Source organism: Callorhinus ursinus, unplaced genomic scaffold, assembly GCF_003265705.2.
Source record: "Callorhinus ursinus isolate GAN/ISIS: 27379988/994484 unplaced genomic scaffold, GSC_fseal_2.0 scaffold45, whole genome shotgun sequence".
Taxonomy (NCBI): Eukaryota; Metazoa; Chordata; class Mammalia; order Carnivora; family Otariidae; genus Callorhinus; species Callorhinus ursinus.
In genome coordinates, this window is record NW_027397107.1 from 8,871,424 (window position 1) to 8,894,946 (window position 23,523).

The window sequence follows — 23,523 nt, forward strand, 5'->3', positions numbered from 1 at the left end:
AGATTACAACTCCCAGTATTGGAATAAATTACATATATATATATTTGAAGGTACTAGAAAGTGACCAAAGCCTAATCTCATTACAAAAAAAAAGCATTTCCAAAAACTAATGATATACTTTATGGTGACTAACATAACATAATTTAAAAAAATAATAAAAAAGGCATCTCCACAAAGAAAATCCAGGTTTAGATGATTTCACTGGTGAATTCTAACAAATATTTGAAGAATTAATAATACAAACATTCTCCAACCTATTTAATGAAATAGGAGGAAAAGCATTTTCTACCACATTTTATGAAACTACCATTATATTGTGTACCAAACTTAAAAAACAATTCAAAAATAAGATTAAAAACAAATACACCTCAAAAGCATAAATGCAAAAATCTGCAACAAAATATTTTCAAAAAGACTCTAAAAACACATAAAATGAAAATTAATCATGAATAAATATGTGTTTACCCCAGGAATGCAAGGTTGGTTTATCACTGAAAAAAAAACAATGTTGCACAAGATGAAGAATTTCAAAAGCATCATACTGAGCAAAAGAAGCAGAGACAGGAGCCCAGACTTTATGGAAATGCTAGAAATGAGAAACATAATTGATCTGCAGTGGCAGATGGTTGCCATGGTGGTTGCCATGGTTCCTGACCCCAGGCAAATGAGTTCTATGTATATGCGTGCTTCAGACTTATGAAACATGTTGAAAAAGACAAAAACAGCAGATCCCAACACTCCCTGAAATAACTTCCCTCAAGCAGGGCACAAAAGACAGGCTTGTCCTCTATAGCTACTGTAGTCAATTTTCTTCTCCTGGGGCATGTCCCTTTGTCTGGGCTGACAGGAATCCTACTGGCTGAATCCTCTTCAGACAGTGGTGACTGGACATCAACCATGTCAGAGTCTTTGATAACACCTTGAAGAGAAAGAGGCCCCTAAAGCTTCGATCCTTCACTCACCTTCACTGAAGGGATAGACTATATTCCCTGTCAGGTAAGTAGTCACCCCAGGCTCACTCTGATTTCAGATATCATGATATTCTACTAATGCGGACTTCTAAAATTCTCTTCATAAACTTTATTCTTATCCCTAAATGTAACTTGCTAATTGTGGCAATTAAACATAAACATTATTGATGCCTTTATATGAGTTAATCTTTAGAATCACTGACAAAAGTGCCCAGAACATATATGTTAGTGATTAGTAACACTTTCCATGTACATACCAGTACGTACCAGTAATTGCGGCTAAAAATAACGCTGGCTTTCTAGTGAGTCCTCAGGGCCTGTGGAAGACTTAGAAGCTTCCTACTCCCGTTTCAGGATTTTTACCCCAATGGCCCCCACTTTGGAAGGTAACCCAACCCAGGCACTGCTGGGTGATTACTGCACAGATTCCCCATGGCCGCATCTTCACTGCGCCTGGTCAGTTTCTGAGGCCATCCATCTCTTTGTAACCCAAACTTTTTTTTCTGAGTTCTGAGTTTCCCTGAATTGCTGTCCTTTCAAGAATATCTTCAGGAAAGGCATAGCATGTCTGTTTCAGGAAAGGGTACACCCCTCTCACTGCCCTAAACCTCCCCATGAGCAGCTGGATGACATTTCCAGGACACCATACACCATTCAACCTCTATGCCTTTGTGTATGCTGGTTTTTCCTCCTAGAAGGCTCTCCCCGCAATCTCTGCCCATAAAATTAAGCCCATTTTCCCAAGCCCTAGCCAATACCACCCCCTCCATGAAGCCTTTTTGATATTCCCTTCCAAGCAACCAAATGTCACATCTTTCTTTTCTGGAAAAGGAGAGTATGCCACCCTATATATTCTGTGCAACTCTGATGATGTCCACCACACCGTGAAGTTGCTTCAGACAAGCCCTGTGGCTCTTCCAGAGGAGGTCAGAGCAAAGGCTGAGGGCTGTCCAAACCAAGTTTGAATCCCTGATTCCTTACTTTGTTCCTACATGACCTTGACAAGTGATTCAACCTCTGTGAACCTAGGTTTCCTAATCTGGGGGGAAAGGATAAAAATAATACCTAGTCATAAGGTGGTGGTTAGGATGATGCAAGACCATGCTGGAGCATGCTCAGTGAAGTGGTATGAGAGAGCAGTCAAGAGCAAAGGCTCCAGGAGTGAGTCTGGGTTCGGATCCCAGCTCTTTCAGCTTCCTCTCCATGTGACTTTGGACATGATACCTAACTATTCTCTGCCCTAATCCCCTTATCCTAAGAGGTAGCAACTGCCTTATGGGTTTATATTGGCAGTTAACCTAACACATGCAAAGGTAAGAGCTCTAACAAGCATGATGAGTTACTATGTCAAGCTCTTAAATAACATTACTTGTCATTCATAGTCACAAATACTTACTGTACAACTCTTAGAAGTTGTCTTGCCTGGATAACTCAGAAGTACAGGGTTAGGAGGGAGGGAGAGAGAGAGAGAGAGAAAGCAAAAGACAGAGATTTCGTATCCTTTCCTCTTCTTTCTGATTCAATTTTGTCAGGAGTTATCTCTTAGATGTCAATGTTCTTGCCTATGAAGTTGGACCTAAATCCAGTGGTTTTATTCAGTGCACGGGGTGTGCTGACAAGCCTGTGTGTCCAAATGGACACTGAGCATTACAAAAGCCCTTTCCAGGGTGACAGTCATAGAATGTGGAGCACGGCTTGCTATTCTTAGTCACCTTCTACACAGTTCCACCCACCCTCACAGCTATGGTAGAACTCTAGAGCTTCTGCTTCTCACCAGGGTCTTGAGTTCATCAATCACTCCTTCCCATCTACCCTGAACCCAATTGATGGATTCCACACCTAGGGTCCAGTCTTTGTGAAATGTAAGTAGTCAAATGATGAAAAAACAAGCCTGCCCGTGCAAACATATGCTGTTAGGAAATCAGTTCTTGGACTTCTTGAGCTTTTTTCTCTTCCCATTTGTTTACATTATACTTTAAAAAAAAGTGAGGTGTGTATTTTCAGACTTGAATCCTATTGGCTTTTCCTTCACTCCTATTTTATTCTTAGTTTTGGTCACTTTTCTGTCTTCTGACTCCATCATATTCCAGACTGCTTCCAATCTTAAAACTTTAGGGCATTAGCACAAATAAAATTTCCAGTCCTGGTCTGTAAAGATTTTTTTTCCCCTTACAGAAAACAGTAGCCCATTTTGTTTATATTCCCCAATGATAACACCATGATGTTTCTTTGAAAACATTTTCAAAACATTGTTCTGATTGTTTAACTTGAGGAATCACGTCTAGGGTTTGGAAGATCATATAGACATGAAGTCCATTTCTCTGGCTCAGGCATGTTCCAATACCTTTATAATTAGAGAGTAACATGGATATCAACCAATTCAATTTCCTGATTTTTCAGATGGGAAGACCAAGACTCAAAGAGGGGACTTGGGAAATGAAACATGTAGTAAACCATGGTTCTCAATAATGGTGGTTCTGACACACAAGGGGACAACTGACAATGTCTGGATACATTTTGGTTATCATGACCAGGGAGGTGTTACTGGCATCTGATGGGTCAAGGCCAGGGATGCCACCAAACATTCTACAATGCACAGGACAGTCACCACAACCAAGAATTGCTCAGCCCCAAATGATAGCAGTACCAAGTTTGAGAAACTCTGAGCTAGAGAGATCATCTTTACTTCAATAATCCTTTTAATGTCTTATGCCAACATATATCCATAATCACTGCATATCCACCTGGTATTCCAAATTAAACTTGTATCCTGAATCCTTAAAGAAGAGAAGTCTTCTGGGTTCCATTTCCTAGAAGAAAACCTTCCTTGGTAATCTCTTTAATGTTTAGCAACTAAAATTACAAAGGTCTTGTCTCTGCACTGATGTTGATTCAGTGAGGAACTATCTCTACCAGGGAGATTTGGGGGAGAGGAAGGTTTTAGTTCTAGGTTATATTACCTAGGGGTTGATTGTGAACAGCTGTACTCAATCCATTCATGGGTGACTGAGGAGTGCCTTAAGGAATGTTAAGACACAAGAAATTGATTTGTTATGGTAACTGGCAATGACTGTCAGTGGTAAATGACATTCTAAATGAATGATAAAATGATGATCCAATTTGGAAGAAACATCAACCTGATGGTTGTTTCAATGGTTTCTTTTAGGATATCATTTCACAAAAGCTAAAAAATAAATTGACAAACAAACCTATGAATTCCCTTCTATGACAATGTATCACATAAAAAAAAAAAAAACTTTTAAGAAACATTGGCACTAGATCTTGCCATTAGCTGACCTGCGGTAAAAGAAGAAGGAACCTATCAAAATCAAGAGATGCCAGAATTTGAGAAGAAGATTTAAAATAAAAGTAGCCATTCCATTTCTACCCTGTCTTCCTTCCCATCTATGCTGAGTTGCCCACTCATTTAGCTTAAGTGTGCTATGTATACGGTTAAACTAAAAAGCCCAAGTGAAATTCAACTTCTCAACACTTACTATGAGCAAGGGGTCAAGGCCCAGTCCCATCTCAGTTGGGTGAATGATATTTTCTAAGAACAAGTTCCATAACGCTTTTTAAAATACTTTAACCTAAAAATTCCCCTTTGGAACTCTAACCTATATTAGTCAAAAATATTGGTGGTGAGTGGAGAAAAATTATACATAAAGAACTCCTTCCTACAGTTTGCATAAAACAGCCAAAAGTTTGGAAGCAACCTAACTATCTAACAATTTTAAGTAAATTGCAATGTTGGGGGGAAAATGCAATTGTTAAAAGCATGGAGTCTTCAGAGAGATTTGGAAATCTCTTATGATGTAATGTTAATTAAATGAATAATCCAAAAAAAATTTTGAAATGAATAATCCACAAACACAGGTACCGATTGATGACAATTCTGTAAAAGATGAGCATGTGGTCAAAGTCTAGAGAAAAATATCAAAACCACAATATCAATGATGGACATATGTACACATATTTCTGGGTCATACTGTTTTTCTTTTTTTCCTTTGATTTTCCTATATTATCTTTAGAAAAAATATATACTTATAATAAATATTATGTATATTATATATATATGTACACACACACACTATATATATATATATACACCCAAGAGTGAGAGTGTGTGTGTGTGTGTGTGTGTGTGTGTGTGTGTGTGTATGTATATATATATACATATAGTCAAGTTTGACCCAGAGCCCTTTCTTCAGTCAAGATAGGATTAGGAAGTTAGTAGTAATAAGGAAACCTATAATAAGCAGTTTGGAGTGCATAGATGAAATAAGCTTGAGAATTTAAATTGGTCTGCGAGGCGGAGAAGGTCAGTTGTATTGAAACAGTAATGAGTGTATGTTAAAAAATCCCTCATAAGGGTAACACAGCAACTTCACATTCTCCCGCATAAGTGTTCTGATCACAGAATCAAGAATTTCACAGAGTGAACTGGCCGTAGAGTTTATCTATTAAGCCAAACTCTGCTTGTTTAGTGTCTTCTGTAACATGCAAGGAAGAAGTCAGTTTCCCTGCCTGTGTTGCACTTCCTGATACATATGATCAGCCTTCCTCTCTCACACCTGCCCAGAAGATGATTTCCCTGACGTTTCCTACCTTGAACCCAGTCCCGACACCTGGGAGTCACCCAAGCTGTTCCCACTTCTCTGTCCCTCACCACCTCATCCAGCCCTTTACCAGCGCCTGTCGGTTCCACATCCTGAATCTCTCTTGAATGTGTCTCTCTCACTTGCTTCCAAAGCCTCTGTCCTCATTCCAGCCATGGACCTACAGCAGCCCCCTGAAAGGTCTCTGTCCCCAGTCCCTTTCAGCACACAGCTGTTAAAAGACAGATAGGATCCCATTACGTCTCTCCTTTAATTACACTGATGAACATCAATTATCTTTGAAAATAAACTCCATCCTCCTTAGGATGGCTCAAAAGGCACTTTCTACCTGACCACTGCATATTTCTACCACAATTCTTGAAAGCCGAGTCCTGTTGCTGACAGAACTCATTTTCCTCTGTGCAATTACACTGAAGGCAGAATATCAGTCTTCTCGTTCTAATCAATTATGATAATTTTAACAGTCCAATATCACATTCACATTTGCAATGTACTTCACATTTTAATCATATTACATTACCAGTAAGTAAAACCTCCAACTACTTTTTTATAAACTCTCTTGTACTTGAGTGATTTCTTTTTGTTTTAACCAAACGTAGGACTTCCCAATTAGCCCTATGAAGTTCCTTTTTTGATACTTTGCCCAAGATTCCACTTTGCCAAGATCTTTTTGGACATAAATTTCACCACATAACACCATACCTGCTTGCCCCAGCCTGGTGTCACCCCAACATTTCATTAACATGAGGCAATGTGCTGTAACTGAGGAACACAGGATATCGTGGTTCCATTTTATTTTTTATTTATTTTTTTAAAGATTTTACTTATTTATTTGGCAGATAAAGAGACAGTGAGAGAGGGAACATAGCAGGGGGAGTGGGAGAGGGAGAAGCAGGCTTCCCGCTGAGCAGGGAGCCCGATGTGGGGCTCGATCCCAGGACCCTGGGATCATGACCTGAGCCGAAAGCAGACGCTTAATGACTGAGCCACCCAGGCGCCCCTCATGGTTCCATCTTAATTAGAATGATTTAAATTCTAACCCCACCACTGAGAAGTTGTCAAGTATTAAGTAATGCCACTTAAGGGGCGCCTGGCTGGCTCACTTGGTGGAGTGTGTGACTCTTGATCTCCAGGTTGTGAGTTTGAGCCCCATGTTGGGCGTAGAGATTACTAAAAAGCAAAATCTTAAAAAAGGAAGGAAGGAAGGGAGACAGAGAAAGAAAGAAAGAAGGAAAGAAAGAAAGAAAAAGAAATGCCACTTAGATTTTTTCCAGCTCAGTTTTCACATCAGTAGATGGAGTGTAACAATATATAAGGGAGATGACAGGATGATGAGGAGGAGGAGGAAGATGAGGATTAGCTAGTATTTTGTGTCAGATGCTATCCAAAGTGCTTTACCCACAAACAATGCTGAGGAAGGTACAATCGTTAGCCCCATTTTTCTGATGACTACACTGAAGGTTAAAAAGAATAAATAACTTACCCTAAATACAGTCAATAGATGATGGAGCCAGTGGATAGAAATGCTAAAGGCCAAGTGAATGCAATTATCTCGTGCCTTCTGTCTGAGTCATGCATTGTTCAGACAGACAACTGTTTATTTCACTCATCCTCTACTGATGGGATCCTTTTTCAATTACCAAGCAATGGCATCCTTGTACATGTATCTTTGTGCCCTTCGGGTGTTAAGTTTCTAGAAGCGGGAATTTTAGGATCGAAGATTATGAATATTTTTGTTGAATATTATCAATTTGTGCTCTAACTTTTATGATTAAAAATATTAAAATATTTTTTTGGTAATTGTAGAGGACATATCTTGGGTGCCTCCTCAGATTCCCTTGGTGACAGCAACTCCTGGACCCCCCGTGGTGAGCTTTGCCTGGGGTGCTATCTATGCTGCTTGGGCCCTCAGGCTTCCACACCCTGGGGCTGGCTGACCAGTTGCATTCTTGGAGGACTTCCTTCATTGCTTTTATTATAGAGCCAGGTCAAGCAGCCTCCCATCCTGAGCTTCTGGCCCCTCCCACCATTTCTGGACTTAGCTGAGTGGCCGGGAGAAGGGGCCCAATAATGGAATTCGAACATGTGAGTTGACCTCTCTGTGGACACACTTTGACTAATGGGAAACAGGAAGAGAGGCATGGGTAGCAGGCAGGTAAGTCCTTCCTCCTTCTCAACACCTCCTCTGGGAAATGGTTCTGTGCACAGCCTTATCCAGACACATGCCATATCGCCAAGCAAACACACCTGACCGCTTTGCCCAGCCCCAGGAATGCAACACTGCACCACTTCCCAGGCCATCGCACGCTCGCTGCCCTTATCTCTCACTCCCCTTTTCCCTCACACTTAGTCTGCGGTGGTTTTCTGGCTCACCTGAGATATTAAAGTTTATGCAAGTGTTTTATGAGTTGTAAACCACTAAGCAAAGGGCATTTTATTACTGTGATTTCTGTGGCATTCAGGAATACTCGGGGGCAGATAGACAGACATTCATTCCATAAGATAATCAAGATTATCATTATTTAAATTTTCTTACTCAGTACCAGTCTAAGAAGGATTTTGAAACATTTCTGATGTTTCCAATTCTGTGTTTGCCTTCAGGGAGGTTTGGTGAACTATAAGCAAGCTCCACAGGAACACCTACATGGAAGGAACACTTTCCATGTGTCCCTAAGGCGAGTATGCAGGAGGAAGGAGTAGAATAACACATTTGCATGCTCCAGTGTACTCAGATTCAGCATCATGCGCAGCCCCAGTGTGGAATTCCAGGGTGAGATTGAGAAATACGAAATAAGCTAGAAGGAGCACAAAAGCTAACCAGGATGAAAGAAAAATCAAGAACTCCCTGACCCTACCCAACTTTCAAACAAGTATCTTTTACTTTGCCAGGTGAGTTACCTTTTCCAATTTCACACACACACACAAATAACTTGTGGATAATTCATATTCAACTCAACCAACAGTTAGCAAAGCCCTAAATTATCTCCTTCTGTGTGCTATTATAGCACCCAGTTGTTTTCATATTACTCTCTGCTGTTATTGCTGACTTAATTAACTGCCTTTCTGGCTGGACTATAAACCTGAGAGAGTAGGAAGCTGTCAATTCCACTCTGTCATATTCTTGGCACCTAACATATTGTCTGGATTTTTTTTTAATGTTTATTGAATGATGAATGAAAGAGAGAATGAATGAAGATGAATTGACCACGTGTCTGGCCTTCACTAAGCGTTTTTAGTTTTCTGTAAATATTCCCAGTCGCAAACTTCGGCTTAAAGCAAAGTAGTTACCTAACAAATGTATGTTAATGAATCAATAAAACAGGTATAAGTTTATATAAAAATAGCTAATGGTTCAAAGTACTCTAAAATGTTCTCTTGTCATTTACATTCAGGGAATTCAGGCCTATAAAGAGAATTACTGCTTAGTTTTAAAAAACAGAAATCTTTGATTTCTGGTAGAGAATATTGGAAAATGGACTGGAGGAATGGAACCATCATCCGCCCTTCATAGTCAAGGAAAGTTGGGGGTCCACTCTACTTCATAGAGAAAATATCCTGTGGATAACTCTCATGAGCTGGACTCCGCCTTTCTCAGCTCACGTGTTAGGAGATGCTACTTCAAGGAACTCGATCATGTAGCAAGAACCAAAGAAATGTATCTCGGGTTTGGCTGGTCGTTTTCCCCTGTGATACAAGCTACATAAAACCCTAGATTAAATTAATCCTTTCTTTGGTTTTATATCCTTTCCTTTAGGGTATTTGGTTGATTGCACTTACATTGAGCACATGGGGAAAGTGAGATTTACAGAGATAAACCATCTCTTCCTCTTCTTGGTCCTTTGAAGCCAAATTATTTTTAAAGGATCAGAGGTCATATGAGGCTCACTGGACTATGCCAAGGGCCAGATTCTGTCCTTATTTTTGATACAATGAACCATTTTCTACAATGGGCATTTAAAATTCACAGTTCCCAGAGCATTAGTAATCCCAGGAAAGGCCCCTGCTGAAAATCCTATTAGCATCTCTGCCTCTTGATTTTTATTTAATTCCTTTTAATATTCTACCATAATGCTGACATACATTATAAAACTGAGGGCTACTGAATGAGACAACTATTTCACTACATCATTAAGCCCGCAGTGAGTTAATAAATGGCTCCGAATGTGCTTTGAGATCATATACAAAGAGGTTTAAAAAAAAGAATACTAAGGCAACACTTGTTGAATCACAGTTAATAAGAAAGAAAAGGGTATTGACGTGAATCGTTCAAATAGTGGCTCACACTAAAATGATAGATTAGGTCTGTGTTTCCTATTTGTATTTACAAAGGAATGAATGGCATTCTGATGGCCAAACAGACTTTTGGAAAACTGTCCTCTTTTCAAAGCGCTAGAGAGGAGAAGGTTAGAGTGGAGAGATGTAGGGGGATGGTGGGGGAAAAAAAATGTTGGCACAGATCAACAGAATGTCTCATATTGAGGGTCACTTTCAACTTTTAAATCCCATTCACACACAACATCTCATTCTAGCTCACAAAAATTCTGGAAACAATGTCCTTGCCCCAATAAAAAAGGTAGAACTCCCCAACTTCCCTTTCCTGAGCCCCTATCCTCTCTCACCTCCCTGCTGACCCAGGGTGCTCTAAGTCAGTGCTTCTCAGATTTCCCTAGGGACACGGGTCACCTGAGGATCTTGTTAAAATGTAGATCTCGATGCAGTCCGCACAGCCTGAGATTCTGCATTTCTAACAAACCTCAGCTGAAGCGGATGCTACCTCTCCTCTGTCAGAACCACCAGCTGTGAGCAGCAGCATCCTGAAAAGATTCGTGTCCTATGTAATCACACAAAATTTAGATGGAAGGTACTCCAATATACACTTAATGAGATGCATCATTGTTCTTGTGCTCCTTGCTAAGTCGGCAGATGTAGTGAGCGAGTGACAGACTCTGTCTGATTTTCACAAAGTCAAGCCAAACACTTCTAGAGTCGAATTAAGAGTAGAAACCAAGAAGCTGTGAAGGGCCTTCTAGAGATCTTGGATTCAGTAAACTAAGGCGTGAGCTCTTACTCATTTGGAGGGTCATCCAGCCTTTCAAGTATGTCTGAGACACTATACATTCTCTCCCCCAGAAAAAATGTACATATAGGCCAACAAACAAGTTTGTATGTAATCACATCTGTTCCTACACTCCTTTGTTCCATAAGCAATTTAAGAAATCTTGATCTGGGGACGTCCCAGGAGCTAGAAAAACAAATGAAGACATTTTAAAACTCTCATTGGGATATAGACAGTTTTTAAATACAAATCTTATGGGAGAGCTAAGCCAATAACCTAAAAGCACAGATGAAACACACACACACACACACACACACACACACACACACACACATACACACGGGTGGGGGGAAGCAGAGAATTTGAGACTTTATGACTTTATGACAAAAGCCATGGAAAATTATCAATAGCCCAAAGGAGATCAGGAGCAAGCGAATAAAAACAGAAACTGCAAAAACTAGCAACCTACCCCATTTCTCAGTGACTGACCCCTGGGTCACCAGAATCTGAATCTTCAAGGGTACTCAATAAAATGCAGACTTCTGGGCCACACCCCAGATCACATGGACACATGGTTCAGAAATCGGCATCCTATAAGACCCCTAGGTAATTCCTATGCACACTGAAGTTTGAGAAATACTATGCCTCAGATTACATTAATGAAATTAAGAGATTCCCTATCCCCCACTCCCATTCAGAGTTTTGAAAGAGTCATATTCTAATATGAGGCAGCCCATAGGACCAAGAAATGGGTTCCAAGAGAACAGTGATCCAAAATATAGTCTTGAGTTGTGCTCATGATTAGAATAGGCTTTTAAGTTCAGCAGCCTTTGGAGGAATTCAAATCTGTCTCCTGTCCTTACCTCCACTCTTTGTTCCTTCCTTCCCCTTCCCCTATACTCAGGCTCACAAATTCCCTTCCCTTTTCTAGGGCCTCACATATAAATTGGCTATAATATGAGTTAGATTATGTAGGAAGTTTGTAGAATAAAGAGTAGACAGTAGAGGAAATGTCAAGGTAATACACACAGAAATGGCTTTGATATAACTAAATCTATAAATATTGGTATGTGGATATGAGTCTCTTTCTATATAAAAGCCAAAATCTATGGTTCTCAACCCTGGCTTCCAATTAAAGTCAATAAAATCACAGAGACCTGATCTCCAACCTCAATGGTTCTAATTAAGAAGGTATAATAAGACAATTATGGCTAAGAGTTGGGGGTCCAAGCATCTGTGTTTAAAATAAAAAAGAAAACCACCATTAAATATTCTCACATGCAATCAATAAGACCAACAATAAAAGGTATCGAGGGTTTAGTATGAAAATAGTGCTGAATGTTTTATAGGCAGTAGCTCATTCAGTCTTTATAACATTTCCATAAGTAGGAACTGTGAGGAACATCACTTTTATAACCCAAAGTCACAGAGGACAGGTAACTGTCTCAAGGTCATGGCTGCTAAATGCAGAGCCCTCCTTGGAACTCTGACACATGTGCCCACACTAAACAATAAGTTATGCCCTCCCCTATGAAGCCATCATTGGGAACCACTGGTATGTCTGTATGACCGTGTATATACGTGTGATATACACACACACGTGTGTGTGGTAGAGAGAGAAAGAATGTATGTGTAGACCCTGAAAGAGAGGCAATTCTGGGGCTCAGGACACTTGGAAAAGAGAGGTGTTCTCAAATAAAGACTGTGCCAGCCCAAGGAGCTGCTGAGAGCGATCATTCACTCGTGGGCCAAGGAGAGAAGTCACCAGGAGGTAAAGTGAGCACAGAAAGCAACTAGGAGGTTGACCAATGCAAACTTAGGTAGACATTTTACTGAAGACTAGCTCCGCTTCCTCCACCTTCGCTGCTGATAGAAGCTACCACTGCACAGGTATCTCATTCCTCCAATTCCTCTTTGTTTACTCTGGGAAGGTAAAAAGAAAAAAAAAAAAAAAAGCTCACAGTAGGATGAAGGCAGGTGGAGGGATGTGAAGGATAGAACAAAAGTCTTCTGATAATTAGCTAATTGGTGCTAAGAAAATATACCCAGAATGTGCCACAGAAGATTCTTTGGGGTTTCAGAATCAAGCCTGGTCACCCTGGTCTAGGTGATCCATAGCTCCTTAGATACCCAGCAGAGGCAACCTTTCCCAAGCATGATTTTAGCAGAGACCCTTCCCATTGCTTCGTTCTAATTATGTCTTCCGATTATAAATAAGAAACATGTTGCTGCAGATCTACTTATTGACAGCCAAAAGCAGAAGCTAGGTCTCCTGTTTCCAAAGCCCAGGATTACTTTTACCAATGACATCCTACTAAGCAGAAAGCATGGGGGTAAAAGCAAAGATTCCAGTGCCATACCTCCTGGGTTCAAATCCTGTTTCTAAAACATACTAGCTGTGTGACACTGAGCCAATTACTTAGCCTCTCCAAGTGTCTCCATTTGCAAAATAAGGATGATGATGATGATAAAACCAATTTTAGAGTATTTTGGCATGTGGTAGCAAAGATGGAGTACTATAATATATGAAAAAAGGCTTAACACACAGTAAGTCCCATAAATGTGTTTGTTATCATTATTGCTGCTTCAAGGTATTGTATATTATAATTCCCCAAGCAGCACTAATCAGCATTCATCATACATGGAATGACCCTCAAATTTGTCTTCCAGGATATTCCAAGAGAATCTGAAATTTCTTATTTTCTTGATCAAGAGGTACAGTAAAAAGAAGAGTGACCATAATTTGTTCGGAGCTTCACAGCATGGCCATATGAAGACAGAAATAAAAACTTCTTTTGGGGGCACCTGGGTGGTTCAGTTGGTTCAGTGTCTGACTCTTGGTTTCAGCTCAGGTCATGACCTCAGGGCCCTGGGATGGAGCCCTGTGTCAAGCCCCATGTCGAGCTCTGTGCTCTGCACTCAGCATGGAATCTGCTTGAGGATTCTCTCTCTCCAAGTCCCTCTGCCCCCTGCCCCCCGATTTCTTTCTCTCAAATAAATAATCTTAAACAAACAAACAAACAAACAAACTTCTTTTTGGTGTTTGGATCTGTATATTCTGTGCCTCCTTGCCTGACCCTGTGTATTGGGTTGAATGGCATCCCCCCCAAAATCCATGTCCTCCTCAGAACTTCAGGATGTGACCTGATCTGGAAATAGGGATGTTGCGGGTGTCATTAGTTAAGGTGAGGTCACAGTGGGGTACGGTGGGCCCTACATCCACTATGACTGGTGTCTTTATAAGAAGAGGAGACACCAATAATATATGGAGTTATCGAATCACTATATTCTATACCTGAGACTAATGTAACATTGCGTGTCAATGATACTTCAATAAAAAATAAACAAAAACAATAAACAACCTTTTTTAAGTGGGGGAAAGGTTGCACAAAGACAGTGGGATGGGGTGGAGAAGGCCATGCAAAGGCAAAGGTGGAGAAAGAGTGCCACATCTACCAGCCAAGACACACCAGAAGCTAAGAGAAAGGCACGGCGCAGGCTCCCCTGGAGCCTTTAGAAAGAACATAGTGGAGGCGGCACCCTGATTTCAGCCCTCTGGCCTCCAGCGCTGTGAAAGGATTCATTTATGTAGTTTTAAGCCACACATTTGACGGCAGCCGCAGGAACCTCATACACCCTGCCTTCCTTCCGATGGAGCAGGAGGGCGGCAGAGGCCCTGCACTGAGGCCCCGCCCTGAGCTGCGGTCTCCAGCTCTGCGTGGGCTCACCTCCCTAAGCAGATAAGGATGCAGAGTGGGAAGAAGAGGACACCAGGAGCCCTGAAAGCCAAGTGAGATGCCCTGAAAGCCAAGCCCAGCCTTTTTGACGTACAGGTGTAAGCTGCTCTGCAGAAGGACTTTTGGGGAGCAGTCCCCAGAACAGCACCTGTGAGTGGTGAAAAAATCAGAAGTGGGCCAAGGAGGACGCTGACCCACAGTACAATTGTGACAGAGGCCCTGGGTAATCCTCCAGGGAGTTTCTGGAGCTGCAACGGCCCTGTGGAGTGTTCCCAACTGGGGCTAGGAAGCCTAGCCTTTGTACCCACCTTTGGATGCATGATGTTTACATGAAGGAGCCATAGCTTTGGTCAAGGCTGCTTCTATCAGCTATAGACAAATTCTGGTGACGGACCCAGCTGTAAGCATCTGGGAAATGAGCACCTTGGTCCTGGACTAGCAGGTGCACTTCAGCAGCTCCCCCCCCGCCCCCCTCGTATGAGTGGCAGTCCTTCTGTCAAATCATCATTTGTTATTAGAACGTGGCCATGTGAGAGTCTGCCTGGACTAGAATCTCCTTACTCTAAGAAAGAATCCATTCAAGGTATTGTATATTAGGTGCTCTCAAATCATGCAGATAGAGACAGATCGGAGAGGTCTCTGCATTGCATTCTTACACACTCCCCTACACACATTTTCCATGACTACTCATTGCAATAACTCTCTGAAAATCTCCACTTGAAAGTGGCTTCTAATTGCATTTGGACCATGACAATTCCTCCTTTTTCTAGTGATCTATGGACAGAGAGGATAATCATCTGACTCTACATGAAAATTGCCACCCATTTGCTCAATTATTCATCCATTCATTTGCCAATCATCACACAAACTCAACACTTCTTCTAGGTTAAACAAGTACTGAGCATTCAAAAAATGAATGAGATTGTAAAAGGCCTTACCTGTCATGATAATGAGCTGGAATTTCTCGAGACACAGTCAAGGATTACGGGCAATACTGTGACTTGAATAGGTTTGGGTTACTGAAAAACCCCTCTGTTGGTGATGGAGCCTATGGATTGCTGGAAGGTTCATGGGAGGCAGTGTGCCGATAGGGGGATTTATGTATCAGTTGAGACCTTCAGACCTCCCCTGAGTCACCCATCTTCTGTCCTTCCTCTGACGAAGACCCACTCTGCTCCCAAGTCAACAGCACTACTAACAAGCATGTGGAGAGCCTGCTTGGCTGGGAGTACTCACATTGTCCTCCTGAGCCACAAGCAGCCCATGGGGCCCAGTCTCATGCCTCTGTATATGCCAACACACCAGGTATGTGACCCCAGGTCACAAACACTCAGTGGGAGGTACACAGCTATCCACATAGACTGGATGCCTCTAGAAAAATGAGCCCCAAGAGGATGCATGATTCCATTTTGGTTTTTCCCTCAACAGCCTCAATAGCTTTGGGCCTCTCGCTAATAGGTAAAGTAAATCTCTCGGTGGGTGGGACTTCCACATTAAATACAAATTATGGATGTAAGTGTATAACCTAGCAGTAGAGACTATATTCCAAAGAAACAAAAGGGAGAGAGTTGTTTTTTTTTTTTTTTTAAATTAGCCAGCTATAGACTGGAAAATAGAAGAGAAAATATCATATTAATAATAATTATTTGAAGGTAATAGCTTATGTTCTTTAATGCAGTTCCAACATAAATGTCACTGTAAGAAATGATATTTCATTTCAGTACTAACAAATCAGGTACTTAGTGTGCTGGGGGAGAAATGATTGGAACTACTTTAAAGCCACGTTAACCAGAGAAACTGCAAAAATATTTATATTCTTATGAAGGAAGGAAGGAATGCCCCTCGTGGGTGTACTTAAGTATCCTCCATCTTTTGGATAAATGGTAATGCTAAACAAAAAATGGAAAGATGACCTTAGAATAATAACCTCAGGACTCAGTTGGGACTAAGCTTCTCAATGTACAAAAATCATTTGCAATATGTTCAGGATGGAAATTTCTATACTGCTTTACAGCTCATAGACTTCATTATACACCTCAAACAAAAATCACCAAAACACCCAACTCTGGGCTGGCTTCCTTCCCCTGGGGTGCCCCCCCATATGTAAAATTATTCACCATCCTCTTACTCACTGTCTGCAATTCTGCTCAGTGACCTAACAACGTTTGTAAGGACAGAAAAACAAAGGGAAAGAGAAAACCAATCCATTCGGAGAGGTGTTTCATATAGAGAATGGGATTGTTAAAGTAAAACCAGGTCTGGCACCATTAGGGCTTTCTCTAGCCAATTCCTTCTCCATCCTTTCCTACAAAGACCTCAGGCAAAGACCACATGGACAATCGCACAGGGCAAATGCTGAGATGACACGTGAAAGCCATCCCATTGGGCAAGCTTCTTTCATCCTTTGTCATTTGTAACAGCCCTTGTGTTTGTTACATGGAAGATGGTGGGTGGGTAGGGGCCTGAACCTATGAGTCATTTAGTTTTCAAACCGCCACTCCGGAGGACTTTGAGTTTCTAGTTGACTTATGGTGAATGGCATTGATGGTTATCTGACTGGAAGCTGTGAGTCTGAATTGGCGCTTGGAGAAACAAAGTCAATGAAAAGTCACCAATCCAATAGATCTGTGAAGGATGCATGCCGTTGTCCCTTAGACAAGAGACTGGCCCCTATTCATTAAGAGGCACACAACTAGAGGGATACAAGTCTATATCCATAAGGCCTCAGAGTCACAATATTCCAAACCTATTTTTCCCAATCCTATGGGTTTTGAATGCCAAGAGACTGAACCTATTCCTGATGATGTAACCTCCAAGTGCATTCCTATCTGTGTTCTCTTTTGGCCTTTACAAAACTCTTGTGCGGCCGGGAGGAAAGGAATCTTTATGAATATCAATATCTGATACATGACACAGGTTCATAGAGGTATGTGGCTTGCAACATTGCTGATAAGTGGAAAAGGGAGGTCTGCTGGTGCCTGATTCCATGCCCCTTCAATGATCTCTACTTACTCTGCATCGACATTCATGTGGGTAAAATGGACTAATTCAATCTAATGATTTATTAATTCAGTAAGAGAACACTTATTTTTAGCAACTGCTTAAACAGATTGGCTATTTGACAGAATTAATAGGTCAAAGCTGGTGGTTCAGTAGCCCTGAGTATCAAAAAAAAAAAAAAAAAAAACTCTTGGGCCAGTGGGAAGCTAGATAATATTCATCACCTGTCACTCCCTATACTCCGTTTGATAGCTAACAGATTTTCACGAGCACAGGACCACGTAGATGCCAAGTGCTTCCTGGCTGTTCCAGGAGAATCAAAGTCAGCACAATGAGCTTTAATGCCAGTAAGGTCCAGGTATCCTTGGGGTTGAATGGAAGGCTGTCAGCTCACCTAACAAATTTAAAAGAATCTATTACCATGGGACTACTGTCACAGTGTCCCTTATTTATGCTCCTCTAGTGGGGGAGTGGGAAGAACAGCTAGAAGAGCCTGCTACAGCAGCTATCCAGCTGCTTGTGCAGTTAATGCAGCTGTAGACAGAACATGATTTAGACGAGCCTTTCCTTTGACACCGGAGCCTGAGTCCCAGATCCACTCACGCGGGGGAGATGCATGTCAGGTACTCACTTCTGTGTACTCTGGGGACAGCAGGGTAACAGAGAGCTGATGATTTAGATAAGCACGTAAGATAAAGGCATACGATACACGACGTAGAGCACACTATCTACGCACCAACCTATGGGCTTGATGATGCAAGGGGAGCTACTTGACTCGTGCAGAGGGTAACAGGAGACCCCCATGCATAGAACAGGGCCGGGCAGAGGTTCCATCAAAGCTGGGGGTACATGTCTCAGGGAGGCTCCCTGCCACTTGCTGGCAAGGGCAGATGATTTGAGAAACCAAATCAGCAGGAACGTACAGACAGCTTGCAGGATCAACACAGACAGTGCTGCCAGTGAAGGCAATCATTGAGCTAGTTCTGCAAGATCAGGTCGCTGGGCCAGACTACCTGGAGACTTCTTCCACTCTCGGGAGAGAAAGAAGAAATGAGTGGTCTTTGATAGCCACCCCCCCCCATTACAGTAAATTGCTGCCAGACAGAAAGCATGTGTATGCTGGAGCCTCACATACCTGATAGGGTCCCTGGTTGCAACCACAGTAGCTGCTCTCCATGGTGTAGCTTTTGGACACCCCCATCTCTCTCCACACCACCACCCGGGCTGTGGAGGCTCGGGATTTCTCCACGACGAAGCTGCAGCTGCTCATTGTGAATGCTGGGGCTAGCTTATCAAGGATTTTGGGAAGAGTCTACAATAAAAAATAAAACTATGATGAGTTGGGGATGTGCATCATAAAAAATAACATCTCAACATTTATTGAGTATCTCAGTATATCAAACACTTAATATATACTGCTGCAAATCTTACATCAACCCTAAGCAATGGATACTAAGCGTCTGTTGCTTTTCGCTCTTAAATGAGGAAACTGAGACTTAGAAAAGCAAGAAAGAAATAGCATAAGTCCAACTACAAAGAGGCTGGAATGGGAGCCAAATGTCAACCTGGCCAACTCCAAAGACCACGATCTTTCAGTTCCATGTTTCGGCATCACTGTGGACGGATGTTGCAGGTACATTCAGCCTCATACATTACTGAATTGAACTCCATGGAAAGCCACAGATTTCATGGGGACTGAAATTTAGAGAGTGACTCCACCCAATCTCATGGTTTTCTAGCTCTAAGTCAAACTACTGTTTGACTGTTCAATTATCCCAGATAGACAAGTCATCGATAACCATTGAGGGTTGCATATGAAGTTTCCTAAAAGAGTATGACTGCCAAAATGAACTTTCTAGTCCCATCTGTTTTTTTTTAATATTTTATTTATTCGTGACAGAGAGAAAGAGAGAATGCATGTGCAATGAGAGAGAGACAGAGAGAGACAGAGAGAGAGAGAGAAGTACACAAGCAGAGGAAGAGGCAGAGGGAGAGGAAGAAACAGGCTCCCCATGGAGCAGGGAGACCCACAGGGCTCAATCCCAGGACCCTGGGATCATAACCCCAGCTGAAGGCAGATGCTTAACCGACTGAGTCACCCAGGTACCCCTCTAGTCTCATCTTGTGATCCATAAATCTGAGGCTGGACCAGTTACAAAACTCTAAAAAATACTCCCTCTCTGGGTTCTTCATATATATAGAAGATTTTATTTATTTATTTGAGAAAGAAAGAGAATACAACAGAGAACAGGGGGGAGAGCAGAGGGAGAGGGACATAATTTCCAGCAGACTCTGAGCTGAGTGCACAGCCCATGATGCGGGGCCTGACCCGAGGACCCTAAGATCATGACCTAAGCCGAAACTGAGAGTTGGATGCTTAACCGACTGAGCCACCCAGGTGCCCCCCTTTCTGGGTTCTTCCATCCCGCCATTTCCTAGAGTAGAAAGGTTTTATGTGAGACCACTTAATCTATATTTAGAAAGCATCTGTAGATCCTTGCCACTCTCTGATTGACAGAGAGGGGGCCTCTAGTCATCAGAACTCCCCTATCCAAGAACGATGACTCAAGAACTGATGGCACATTAGGTCCTTGGGTTAGTGGAAATACTGGACCTAGATAGTCCCAAATTTCTGCGACATTAGCAAGAAGGGTCCTCTACTTCACTGTTCACAGAGTATCCACAAACTAGCACATAATATAAAATTATGTACATTCGATAACAAACAGTGAAACTTGAGACTTTTGGACAAATTGTGGGGAGAAGGTGGAGCAGCAGAATGAGAATATAATTGAGAAATTACTTTTAAAGAAATGCAATTTTGTGGGATGCCTGGGTGGCTCAGTCCATTAAGCCTCTGCCTTCAGCTCAGGTCATGATCCCAGGGTCCTGGGATCAAGTCCCGCATCGGGCTCCTTGCTCAGCAAGGAGCCTGCTTCTCCCTCTGCTTGCCACTCCCCCTGCTTGTGCTCTCTCTCTCTCCCTCTCTCTCTCTCTGACAAATAGATTTAAAAAATCTTTAAAGAAAAGAAACGCAATTTTGTTAATTTCTAGAACATTGAGCAAATCTCTTAATATCCCTGGGTTCTTACTGTCCCCCTACTTAATATAACTTAATTACATTAATATAAAGATTAATACAATTATTAATTATATTATAAATTACCTATAATGTATGTATATGTTAACATAATTATTCATATAATTTAGTATGATCTTTATGTTCCAACATAGCTTGCAGATCTACAGCATCATTTGACATGGAAATTGAGCTGCTTAATGTCCTCACCTGAGTCCACAATTGCCCCCATAATTGATTTCATCTATCCACACTTGTCCCTCTCTCCCTGTGATTCCTTCACCCCATTTTTCTCCTTCATAAAGTTCATCACAATTAAAGTAAAAGTAATTAGCTGTTTATTTTCTGTATCTTCTGCAGCCCAGAAGTTCCATAAGGGCAGGTCTGTGTCTCATTTACAGGAAAATCTCTACACACAAAGATGTGCAGCTCATAGAGGGCACTCCATAATTATTTGCAGAAATAAACAGAATCTGCTAGTCCAGACCCTTAGAGGACTGCTTAGACATAAATATACTATTTATATATATACTATATGTAACATACATAGTGTGTATGTATATATACATATGTATGTATATATAGCAACTAAAGTGATTAAAATACTTGAAAATAGTTTTAATTTATCAATGTTTTACCTTGCTGTAAAAAGACTAATTGGACATCATTTAAATGATCTCTCCTTCTTTCTTAAGTGAACCTGATTTTCTTAGCTCATATAGCCCCTGTGCAAATGACCACACATGTTCGATTTAATGGTGTGTATCTCAGAAAGCTCTACAAGCTATGATCCCATTACTGGAGCCTTGGAGGATGTAGGATTTACAAGGTGGCAGTTGGGGTATCTCTCCTACATGTCCAAAGCAACAGTTTATCCATTCATTAAGTAATGGACTCCAAAACTACTACAGCACTGATTAAAAAAAAGTCTTGATTCTATTTCTCTTTTGATTTCACAGAAATTGATCTATGTCAGAGTGAGAAATGAAGATAATGATAACTCTAATAGCTGGAGATTATCTTGTTCTGTTTTGTAAATGAACAAGGAATAGATGAACTCTGTATATGAATCGGTCCACTGGAGCCTTGTTTCAGTGCTCCCTGGGATCCCCCACCTTGGATAGTGCTCCCTGGGATCCCCCAGCTTGGATAGTGCTCCCTGGGATCCCCCACCTTGGATAGTGCTCCCTGGGATCCCCCAGCTTGGATAGTGCTCCCTGGGATCCCCCAGCTTGGATAATGCTCCCTGGGATCCCCCACCTTGGATAGTGCTCCCTGGGATCCCCCAGCTTGGATGGAAAAAGACTTGGGACATTCAACTCTTGCCCTCCCACTTGCTCTGTGCCCTTAAACTTAATCTGGGTTTCCAAAACTTGAAAATTATAATAGATAACTTTTCACTGAACACTTACTATGTATTTTATATGCATTAATTCTTTTAATCAGCATAAGTCTTTGAACCAAGTTCTATTATTATCTCATAATTATAGAGGCCCAACAAGTATCTTTTCAATGGTCACAGAGCTAGTAAGGACAAATCCAGAATGTCAACCCCAGATGTTCTAATATAGATCACACGAGCTTAATTTAACCACTGCCAAGGACTACTTCTTAAATAGGCATTACAATCCCATGGGCGTGTAAAGAATACAAGGAACGGATGACATAATGTACACACAGAGCATGGCCCACGAGCTGGCATCTAGCATGGTCTCAACACAGACCCAGCAAGGATTAAAAGACTAGACATGAAGCAGCCCTGAGCATGAGTCTTCTGCATCCCCATAGACACTGAATCCCATTTGTCCAGGAGCAGCTGGGTCGAGAGCAGCCTCAGCTCATGGGGGAAGGGATGATCCAGATTCATTAATTCTGGTTTTGAGGCATACTGTAGAAGCTTGAGTTGCATTTCAATTCATCTGCTTTCTGCTGACTATTCCAAGCCCTGTCTAGTTTCCCAAATTCACAGAAAATATTAACTCTCAAAGATGTGCTGACTATGAACTCACGAGACAGCTCCTAGCTCAGAGCTCATTTCCAGGGAGAGGCCATCTCTGGGACTCCGGCTCCCCATGGTCAACCCTACAGAACTCAAATGTCTTCTCTTTTCTCCAAATTAAGCATGTGGCAAGAGCATGGTTGGGACTAGGAGTCAAAAGTATGAATTCTGGAGTCGCACTCTGCGGTTTGACTTGGAGCAGGTCGCTTAACTCTGCTAACCCTCATTTTTGTCATCAAAGAAGGTGGGGGGTAAGACTAGTCCCTACCTTGAGTGAAGGGGGAAAGCAATCGGAACCCTCAGTAAATGTGCAGTGTTGTTATTGCGCTCTTCAGAGTGGGGTTTGCTGACGGGTGAAGGTTTAGAAGAGAGGGGAGTCACTCTGCTCAAATATTCAAACTTCCAAGATGGAAAAAACAGTTTTTCAAACCTCCCTTTGCATTGCAGATTTCCCTTCTCTTCACTGAGATAATCCCCGTTTACCAAGCACCCAAAGAGGCCCATTCCTGCTTTGACCTCCTCTTTCATTCTGAACTGCAGAGCAGGAGACTCACAGTTTAGTTTCTGTCTCAAAGAGCACACACTTTAGAAGACCACTGGGGTCAGAATTGGTGAACTCTGGTGCTCAGTCACCTGGGTCCCTATCCCAGCTCTTGCTACCTGTGGGACCTTTAGACATTTTAGCTCATCTCTGCATCTCCCCTCCCTCATGTGTGAAACGGGATGCTATTCAAATTACCTGTTCACTCCACAAACATTGGTTAAGCGTATCCTATGGCTGCGCACTATTCGAGAATATGCAGTAGTTGGGAAGATTAAAAAAATTAAATGCACACGGGGTGCTATGAACAGTGCCTGGCACATGCTCGGCCGTATAAGTACCACCCACAGGTGTTATCTTTGCAACTGCTTACAAATGGAAATTTATGAAGAAGATCAATGTCGGGAAAAGTCACTAACAAGAGAGGCTTCCCAGGCAGAGGTGCCGAAGAACTGATTTCAAGCCACCTCTCCTCAATTCACTGTGATCCACAACTAGCGGTTAAAATTCTTTAAGGCTCA

The 23,523-nt window shown here is 41.8% G+C and overlaps 1 protein-coding gene across 1 annotated transcript in view; it reads right to left on the reverse strand.

Annotated features, from left to right (window-relative positions):
* AGBL1 (AGBL carboxypeptidase 1) overlaps positions 1 to 23,523 on the reverse strand; it is a 784,924-nt gene that overhangs the window by 321,767 nt on the left and 439,634 nt on the right. Inside the window, exon 19 of the mRNA XM_025893095.2 lies at positions 18,519 to 18,695. Within this exon, the coding sequence (XP_025748880.2) occupies positions 18,519 to 18,695 (177 nt within the window). The remainder of the gene's footprint in view (positions 1 to 18,518; positions 18,696 to 23,523) is intronic.